The sequence below is a fragment of the Phragmites australis genome, chromosome 7 (genome assembly GCF_958298935.1).
Source record: "Phragmites australis chromosome 7, lpPhrAust1.1, whole genome shotgun sequence".
NCBI lineage: Eukaryota > Viridiplantae > Streptophyta > Magnoliopsida > Poales > Poaceae > Phragmites > Phragmites australis.
Window position 1 is genome coordinate 33,876,372 of NC_084927.1, and position 10,249 is coordinate 33,886,620.

Genomic DNA, 10,249 nt, shown 5'->3' on the forward strand with positions numbered 1-10,249 from the left:
TCAGTGCAATCAAATTTAGGAAAATCAATCTTAGGTAGCTAATTACGTTTAGGTGCAGTCTCTTCAATCACCCCATGCACTCCACTAGAAACATGATCAGCAGGAATATGAGCATTGTTCAGAGTGACCTGAGAAATCATTGGAGAATGAACTGATGTTGGTGGCGGGGTGGTGGTGGTGGTCGAGCTCCCATTAATCCTAACTCATCACATTCTGGAATTGTCAGTGGTGCTAGCGTTGTCCCCTTTAATGCGCGGTCTAGGAGAAGTTGCTCCTGCTGAACTTGCCCGAGCGATGTCATGGATAGGTCCACCTTCGTCTGCACTTGATCAAGTCGAGCAACCTGATGGGAGAACTTGCCATCAAGCTCTATGAGATGAAGCTTCACTTGATCAATGCCCTCCATCTTCTATGATAGTAAGTTAAACTTCTCATCAAACATGGTCTTCAATCTCAACTCTAGTTCGTCCATCGCCTCGACGATTTGCCGAACGTGAGCCGCTTGTCACCGCTGAAACTTTTCCTGCTCCAAACCGATTGAACTAGTGTTGGATTTACAGCTCTCAACCCGAAGGTGGACGCTAACCAATTTCGGAATTACCAATCAAGGCTGAGAGAATCGAGGAAAAAAATCTGCGCGCAACCCAGGCTCTAGATACCAATTGTTGTGTCCTGATCACCTATGAAAAAGTAATCGAGGAACAACAAGGGTTTGATAGATAAGTTGAGGGGAATTTAGTATGAAAGCATGAACACGAGACTAAGTTTAGAGAGATTTGGGGAAACGAGTACATATGTTTTTCTTTATCGATGCCAACTATATTACCACCTCAACCCTTCAAAGCATTCACACAGCCTGACCGGGCCTTACACCAGCTAACTCTATTACACGGCTCATGTCCTAACACCTTCGAAAAAGCACTAACACACGTGAACTAAATATACAAGTGTCACTCCGGTGCATCTTCAGTCATGACACTAGGGCTCGACCATAGCGTGTTCTCGATCTGCTTCAATCACAAGACATGATAGCTTCAACTAGGACGCCATGCCCAATGCGGGCTTCGACTATGACGCCATGGCAGCCGTGAGCTTCAATCACAATGGTGGTTCGCCCAAAAAGAGCATGGGCCTGTAGCACGACGATGTCACGGGCGCTGGCTTTGACTACAATGGTGCTATGGACAGAGAAAACATTGCAACAAATTCGGAGGTAAGCTATAGCAATCTATAATTATCTTACTGAATAATACAAGGTTCAGGTTCAGCAAAACGGTTTGTGATTGCATAACTTTAGGGGTTTGTTTGGTTCTTGAGTATATTGATAATTTATCTATTGGTTCTGATATAAATTTGCTTCATGTCCCATGTCCATGAGTTTTGCCATTCACCCTTACGGAGTCTCATATGATGTATCCACATATTCCAGATTAGTGAGAGCACGCACAAATACACAAGGCATAAAATCTAAGTAGTACTTGCCAAGATCAGATAAAAACATAGTATTCAGAGTAGAGCTTTATGCACATTATCGATCTCCAAAAGCAAAACGAGTTGTGTGTGTGATTAGTGAAGTATGCTCGATCTAGTAATACAAGAGGATAACAAAAAAAAGAGACCAGATGACTGCTTAATACAGTGCTACAAACTTGATTAATATATAGAAGTTAAGAAGGAACAAACAATTGTGACTTGGATAACAAAGCATGGATGCACGCAGCCATGCGCGAGACGAAATTAGTGCTTGGTTGCATGTCGTCAAATACGGTGCCGACGACGTCCTCATAGTGAAGGCTCTCCCAACCGGAGTGCCATGGTGATCGGACCCCACACAGGACATGGCGTCGTGGAGCATCGTGAAGTTGTGGTCAAGGTCCTTTCCATTCGGCGCGCCGTTGTAGTAGAAGTCAGACCAACCATGTCGTCGTGGTCGAGGTCGTCTCCGGCCAGGCGCATATTGGGAGCAAATGGGGAGCCCAATTGATGAAGCAGACCTGTAGCACGCCATGGTCGAGCCCTAGTTGATGGAGCGAATCGAGAACAACAACCCTACAACCCTAGGGCCTTATTTGGAAGCATTGTAACCTTTTACGCATGTAAAAATGGTTTCCATCTGTAATTTCTTGTGAACAAGAAAATCTTTTCCCCTGGTAAAATGTTGCTTAGGTAAAAGCACTCCATCAACTAAGCTGTAAAAGAAGCACATAGAAAACCGCAGAAGAACTGCGGTGCTCGTCTCCATGAGCTTGCCGCCGCTTGGCTCGCTGCTTTGACAGAGGCTCGTTGTTGCAAGACGTGCAAGATCGATGAACTAACGCGGACTCGCCGTCGCCGGCTGCGTGGGTTCAATGCCTGGAACAACCAAGCAGACAACATTAATGCTTCACTTGTGTTGCGCCCGATTTGATCCCAAAGCATCCAAAATCTGAAAGCTGACTAGATTAAAGAAGTACCAAGTGATTATAGCATCAAAATGGACCTCATACTTGAAATAATTTCAGATCAAACCTCAAATTTGAGCTGTTGTGCTCCCTTCCCCTACCGCGACCAGACACTCCAGCAGCCAACATGGCGCCCTCACGGCCAATCGCGCGACGGCGCACCTCATGGGCTGCATGTCCACGTGCCGCGCCTCCGAGATCCACATCGCGGTGGTCCGCGCCGGCGTTGACCGTGACCAGGCCGTCGACTTCCGCCTCCTGCGTGCGTATGCCGTAGCCGGCCGCCACGACCTCACCGTAAACCTCCTCTGTCGCACGACCAACCCGACTAATGCCTTCTACACCTTCACCATCCACGTGCACTCCTCCCACGACCTCCATCTCGTCGGCCTCGCTCTCCTCTTTGATATGCTACCCCAGGGCCTCCTCCCCACCACCACTACGCTCAATGAAGCCCCGCCGCAAGAACCAAGAAACTCAGCTACTCAACAACATGGGATAGAGTTTGGCTCAATGTAGCAATGAGTCTTCGATGGAATCGCCCGCCGCTTGCCAGCCGTCTCCGAGGGTTGCCGCCACTCGCCAACCATCGCCGAGGGTCGCCGCCATGGTCGGTGCTCGGCTGAGGTGAGCACGAGACTCGGTCAAGCCCGATAGATGTCGTTTCATTTTTCAGACCGTGTTACACGTGTTTTTTATTCCGACGGAATGAGCCCAAACCGTTGTAAAAGAAGTGGGCTAGGTTAGCCCTCCTAACACCAATTTCCAGCCCACTCTGAAAAAGTAATAGGGTCTGTAATTTACAGGGGAACTTCCAAACAAGCCCTAGTCGTTTGCCGATTCCCATCATACTTAATGACTTATATGGGAGTAGGAAATGGAACGGTTAGTTATTGGAATCCCTGGATTAATGAGGTGATTAGTGAGATAGGTACATAAAGATTAGTTAATGGAATCCCTGGAGTAATGGGGTGGAGAGGGTTCATCTGGTCTCGTAGGAGAAATAACTTATGTTTTATATAGTAGAGATCAGTATCCTTTCAAAAAATTCAAAAAAGTTGATCTGTGGACCTACCTGACAGTGTCATACTTACATCAACAATAAAACATAATACTGACATGTCTCCAATTAAAACCTGGAAGAACACTATGAACCTAATACAAATGCTACAAGAATTTCTTTTGAACAATATGTCAACATGTGCAGGAGCTACAAAGAATTGAGGAGACACGGTCAGAAAACAATGTCCACTACAGCAGCTATCCACTGAAGACCACGATTCCCCCCTGCTATAGATCTTGTAGGAGTTTGTTCAACAGAGTGGTCAGGAGCGCATCCCTTTTCTCAGCCCGTGCTTCTTCTCTCATCCTCCTTTGCTCCTCTCGTTCCATCCACGAGTGTTCCAGCATCAATCTCTCATGCTCCAGCTTCTGCATCGACTGCCGCCATTCTTGTTCAAAAACAAGCCGCTCCTGGGCACGCCTCTCCATCGTCTCCCGCCACTGGATGTCGATCTGCTGTTGCTGCACCAGGAAATCCTGCAACAGGTCATGGATGCTTGAAATTCCTGCTCTTGACATTTGTTGCGATTGTTGCTTCTTGTCATCAGCTTTCCTCTTTCTGCTATGCATGGGGTTGTCATCTTCGCTTTCTTCACCGCAATCGTCCTCATCATCAGATTCCCTAGATGACAGGTCACCACTAGGTCGCTTCAGTTTCTTTTTAACAGAGGCTCCAGATTCAGACTCAAGGAGTTGGCGTTGCATAGTTCTAGCGCGCTCTGTGAAGACTGCATGCAGCTCTTCAAAGAAAGGACAATGTCTACCGTTTTCTGGATCAGAAGTTTCTTTCCCCTGATGAAAGGATGCATAAGTTATGAGCTCGTGCGCAATAAACTAAATAACGAAGGTACTAACTATCCTCGTTGAAGTCTCAAAGCAGACCTATAGCAAAAGAAGAGCACGGACAAGAAGGTGGGCAGACTTCACAACATAGACCAACTATTGTTCAAACAAGAAACAACAAGCCACCGCTTTGTAAGAAGTAGGAACTGAACTTTCGTAAGCATTAAGGAAAACTTCTAACTGAAAGTTTGAAATTGGACCCACTACCCAACAAACCCAACAGCAGAGTCAATGTCAACCTAACTTGTAACTTCCAAATTTTCATAGCCTCCAGGTGGAAAAATATAATTGGTCTATTTCTTGACATTCTCTTTGCATGATCACAAAATAATATATCTTTTATAACTATTGCAGCCAGCAGACCAATAATACATGACTATTCTGGTCAGCAGGAGTGTCACTAATAATACAGATTTTACCTTGTTTTTTCTCAATAGATGTAGTTAACCCACCCCTATTCTCACATACCCAACTGATAGTATCCTAATTTCACCTCTTCCTTTAGCAGAACTAATTTCACTTTTGTTAATATTGACAGTAAAGCAAAGCAAATGTTCCACTTTGAGACAGTCCAAGTGCAATTTCTTAGACAGTCACCAATGTGAAGGTAAAGAAAAATGTTATTATACCTTTTCTGAGAAAACCTTATTAGTGCTCACAATAATTAAATGGCCTAAAAAATGAAAAGTGGAAGTCTGAAACTTCTATTGAACCTCCAATTCTGGATGGTTTGCCACTCGATTTCCCTTTTAACCCTTGACATTCCACCTTGACTCTTCATGCATCATTGTCTACAAAGATTATGACAGATATATCCCCCTTTCTCTCACCAATGTCAATCCATTGTTGCAGTGCCATGTTTGATTATCTTTCATTTCAGAACAAAATGAAGTTAAATACACATTTGTGCTTGCCAAAATTAGACAGAGAACACTTCCAAAAGCAAACCTCACTTCTATGCGATTTTTGGGGAGAAGAGCTGAATACAAAGAGCATTTTTGCTGAGAAAGTATTAAAAACCCATTGTTGTGTTCTATGTTAATTAGTATAAGAGGAATATAGATTATGCCTACATGGCTACACGTACTCCTAAGTATTACTAGATCTCCACCTACCTCGAAATGTGCAATTGATGGCATCACTTTCAAAATCATGCGTAGCAATGTACAGGGCAATAATAGACTCTGTGAAATCAGCTGTCAGACGTGAGATACTCCATGAACATCTAAAGGGAAGCCTGGGTCCAAAGACTGCTCAACTCAGAACTAAAATGGATGAACAATTGTGAATCACTAAGACACTAACAATAGAAGGCAAAGAATGTTGCGACATAATTATCACTTCTTTAAGTAACAAAGGCGGGAGCTTGGCCATTCACTGAAAGAGAAGGAATAACATTACTATCAACATCAATTCATTCAACATGACTAAAGATTCCTCAGTGTCCTTAATTGATGGAAATGACACTGCAAATAATGCAGCGAAGGAGAACATATCAACACATCGACACACTACTCCTAACAACCCCGAAAGGAGCTATCGAGATAGAGGGACAATTCGGGAACCCAGAGCCGGATTGCCGGAAGATGGTATAATCACTATCAGTAATGCATTGCAGTTTTCCGTTATCATAGCAACAATACAGGCTCATATACAGGACAAATCCTTACACAGATAGTTCAGAACAGACGGCCAATTTGGCATCACGGAGGCTAGCTAGAAATGGACAAGAAGAATCGGGGAGTACCTTGTAGCGGTTGACGAGGTTCTTCCACTTGCACTTGCACTGGTCGGCGGTGCGGCGGTAACCGCGCTCCCGGAGCCGCGCGGCCACCGCCTCCCACATCGTCTTGACGCTGCGGCGCGCGGCAACGGCCTCCCGCTCCATCTCCCCGCGCGCCGCGATCAGATCCCGCGCCTCCTGCGCGCCCCACTGCTGCACCCTCTCGTCCCTCCCTCCCGCTCCGCCCGCCTCCATCATCTCGCCGCCCCTCCCGCCCCCGCCTCCGCAGCTCGACGCGCCCAACAGCGTCAAACCCTAACAACAAGCCGTAACCTGCGGCGGCGGCGACGGCGACGGCTAGCTGCAGGCTCTGCTCGTCCCCCGCTTTCTTGCTTCGATTTGCCTGCTCCCCTCGGCTCGCCTCGCTTTTTTTCTTGCTTCTCGCCGCCGCCTGCCATTACTTTTCCGCCCATTCACACTGCTCGCTCTCAGAGAGCGGGGCCAGCTGCGTTCACACTAGATGTCTCCCTGCATATCATTTCTACATTTCTTTTGGGTTTCAGATTGAAAATTGTCGTTGTTAATTAATTTCTGCGGGCTTTAAGCTGGACCGGACCGGACCCGGTGCCGCCCACCCACCTTGTGACTAGCTTGACCTCCCAAATAGCAAAATATATTCTTCTTCCTAATAAAAATATAAAGATTTGAAGTGATAATATTAATTATAAACTGATATGGAGATGATACGTCATAAAAACGTCATCAAACGAATGCGTTAGGAGCAATTATTTTGATTTCAGATGTGATCCGAAAAAGTAAAAAAATATATCTTTGAATTTTCTTCCTATTTTTTTATTTTTATTAGTAAAACAGATTTTATATCTATAGTCCGTAACATGAAACTGGAGGGTAAGGATGGATGACAAAAGTAAATATATTATTTGAATTTTAGAGATTTTTATTAAATAGGAGAAAAGTATATGAAGAGGTTATGTGGTAAACAAATCATGTTTTATATAATAGAGATACATCTTTAAAAAACTAAATATAACATCATCTGTCCAAACAATAATAATTGGACCCAGACTGACTGCAGCCGTTGGGGGAAAAGGAAATCAGCAATAGGCAGAGGTTGCACGTTCGCACGCCAGCAAGAACTGAAATCTTATTCAAGGACATTATTTATTTTTTCTTGCATCTACTAGAGACTAGAGAGCAGTCAGCTTGCTACTGTACCCTTCCTGCCGGATGTACAAGCTGGTCACGCGGTAGCTTCTGTTGAGGCACATGGTGCTTTCTGCAGGCTGGGAAAGTGGGAACTTCTACCTCAGTATTTCACCGCGGCCATGGCAACTTATTTCTGCACGCTGACCAATGTGTTTCACCTCAATGCCAGGACTGAACCACCGTTCTTTAGAACAAAAAAGGAGAGTAACTGTACCACCGTTCTTGACAGTCACCAGGAATTATTGTAGGAGAGCTTCCTACCCGGGAATAGTTAGCTGCTTCAAGTGCATGAGATATGAAGTTGCCGACGGCTTATCACTTTCCAAAAACCAGCTCCTTCAAAGAAGTCAAGGGTGATCTCTACAGAGAGTAAATCCTGAGAAAACAACAAAGAACAAAGTGTATGGTTAGAAACACAATCCGGCAGACTTGCAGTGCAACAAACAATTCAGTTCTGTGAAAGTTGGAATACCATCTGCGCCACTGGCATCCACATGAAGAGAAGTGTGGCTGTCCAACCAGACAATGACCCAACAAACTTAACCCCTCCCTCAGAAAACTTGTCCATCCTTGCCTGAAACCAAAAGGGAAAAAATAATCAAGAGCTAACAAGAAAGGAAGACATTAAAAGAGAACATCATGCGATGCGAATACAACCTACTTTTAGTCCTAGCTTGATCAGTTGGTAAGAACGCCACAAAATAAAAGTATTGGAGCATTGCATATCTTATTGAATAAACAAATTTTTGTGTTCTTATATCCAGAATGTTTTGGAGCATTGCACATCTTATTGAACAAGTTTTCTTATGAAGCAACCAAAGCTACTTTTGATGTGGGCAAATCAAACAATCCGACTGAAACCCTAAATAAAGAAACATGCTATGTATAATTAAATCCAACTGAACATGGACTTAAACCTACCGAGACACTCAAATAAGTATACCATCCTATTGTGGAACTTGAGTTACTAAACTTTATTATTGTTCACACAACTACTTAGAATAAAGTTTCTCTTAAATATGCAGGCCACTTTAAAACCTGAAATCAAGCATGGTCAGCTAATTGGGAACAATGCAAATAATAAAAGATTTCTTCAAGCACCTCTTAGTCATACAGAAATTAGAACTTTTACTTTTTCTAGTTTTCCATTTCTCCTTAAGGCATTCAGGTGGTATCAGAGTTAATAAAAAGATAACTTTGTAAAAGACACTGCTTAATGCAAGAGAATGTCTCGTAGCATCGCAACAGCTGCAACAGCCAAAGAACCAGAGATTATGCCAGGCACTATGCAATTGGGGATGAAGGGAACAAATGTTGACCACATGACCCGCATTTTCAATTCATCACTCAGAGATAGCCAAAAGCACATTTGACATCAACACTGTACAGCACAGCAGCACCAGCTCAATCTGTAAGATGGCACAGCAAGACAGTCATTGTCACTTGAGGGAGCACGGCAACGCCACCGACTGTGATGAAATCCTCCCACAGCAGCCAGAGGGTTTCAGGGAGCCAACCAAAGTAATTGAGGAAGTTCAGGAGCAGGCCGGCGGCCACGACGACCGAAGTGGCCACAAACTGCGGCACCGGCATGGACTCTGCCATGGCAAGCTGGACGAGGGCAGCATAGGTGGAGATGACGCCCAGAGTCTGCACGATGACAGCATCTGCCCCCTTCTTCTTGGCGAAATAGGACAACAGAGAGAGGTTTCAGAGCAGCCCAGTGAGCATCCCTGAAGCAATCAATCAAATCCATCAATACGAGCATCACATAAACGAAGGGGGTGAAATCTGATATGCGGATTGGAGCTTACGACCCATGGGACGGCGAAGAGGGCGGTTTTGTTGCCGGCGAGGAGGTTGCGGGCGTTGAGGAAGATTTGCGGGAGCTGGAGAAGGAGGAAGGGGACGTTGGCGGCGCCGGCGAACTTGGCCGTCATGTAGTCCCACTCCTGGAACTTCTTAGGGTCCTGCACTATTCCGAGGTAATCAATCACGCACCATTCGCTGCCAATGCCGATAGAGAAGCGAGACGAACGAGAGCAGCGTACCTTGAGGACCGGCTTGGAGGTGGTGGTGGTCGCGGCAATCGCGGGCGGACCATGCCAGCGCCGCTGGTGGTACGACGCGGGCGACCTGGACGCGAGGAGTTTTATGAGGAGCGCGGCGCGGGACGACGGCGCGAGCGCCAGGGAGGAGCCCGCGGCAGAGGCACGGCAGGGGAGAGGCGACGGGCGGAGCGGGAGGCGGAGGCTGGGCACCGACGGTGACGACATGGCCGGTGGCGGAGGCGGGGACGGGTGATGGATCGGTGTGGGAGACGAGACGCTTCACGATCACGAGCGAGCGAGTGTAGTAGTGGCGATGGGATGGGCCATGGGCGTCTCGCGATCCGATGGACCCGGGACTCCGCGCTCCCGTCACCGTGCCGTTACCACTCTACGTTTGTCCTTCGAGATAATTCATGATGTGACACGGAATATTAACGAAAATTTTAATTTATTACTGAAAAAATCCTGTTACCTTCTATATCATCATTTAATTTTTTTTTCTTTCTCCGATGTGTTATCGTCGTTATAATGAAGATGACAGTGACAGTAGTGGTATATAAAAAATGAAAATTTTATCTGAAAATTTCGTTAGCATTGAGTAGTACACGTGAATTATGTGTTGTCCTTTGTTTTAATTTCCTCCGCTTCCATCGGTTCGTGGAATTTTTTGTGGGCCGGGCCAAATTTCTCGTTTCTGCGCTCGTAATCGCCTTGTGCTTTGGGTTCTGGATGGGGCGTCCTGTGGATCATGCAGCAGCCTATGGTCCAAGTATGAATAGCCCAATGGGCTCGTAGCCGCACATGGAATGGAAGACGGGCCAGCTTGGTGTGGTCAAGCTGCTAGCCAGTCTTCCCCTCCATGGAAAATTAATTATATGTTATAAAGTTGATTAATTTTTTAT

At 45.7% G+C, this 10,249-nt stretch overlaps 2 protein-coding genes across 4 annotated transcripts; both read right to left on the reverse strand.

Moving 5' to 3' along the window:
- Positions 1-3,436: 3,436 nt before the first annotated feature.
- On the reverse strand, positions 3,437-6,580 carry LOC133924904 (trihelix transcription factor GT-3a-like). Its single transcript, XM_062370638.1, has 2 exons — positions 6,094-6,580; positions 3,437-4,295 (listed from the first exon to the last, which is right to left on the reverse strand). The coding sequence occupies exons 1-2, from the start codon at positions 6,325-6,327 to the stop codon at positions 3,732-3,734; spliced, it is 798 nt and encodes a 265-aa protein (XP_062226622.1). The 5' UTR covers positions 6,328-6,580; the 3' UTR covers positions 3,437-3,731.
- A 252-nt stretch (positions 6,581-6,832) lies between these two features.
- LOC133924905 (maltose excess protein 1-like, chloroplastic) lies at positions 6,833-9,686 on the reverse strand. 3 transcript variants are annotated; one of them, XM_062370641.1, is made up of 6 exons: positions 9,348-9,686; positions 9,111-9,266; positions 8,814-9,029; positions 8,624-8,705; positions 7,769-7,870; positions 6,833-7,672 (listed from the first exon to the last, which is right to left on the reverse strand). In XM_062370641.1, the coding sequence occupies exons 1-3, from the start codon at positions 9,570-9,572 to the stop codon at positions 8,832-8,834; spliced, it is 579 nt and encodes a 192-aa protein (XP_062226625.1). In that variant the 5' UTR covers positions 9,573-9,686; the 3' UTR covers positions 6,833-7,672; positions 7,769-7,870; positions 8,624-8,705; positions 8,814-8,831. The 3 variants fall into 3 exon arrangements, with proteins under 3 accessions (XP_062226625.1, XP_062226624.1, XP_062226623.1); XM_062370640.1 differs by having other exon boundaries at positions 7,769-8,705; XM_062370639.1 differs by having other exon boundaries at positions 7,769-9,029.
- Positions 9,687-10,249: the final 563 nt, after the last annotated feature.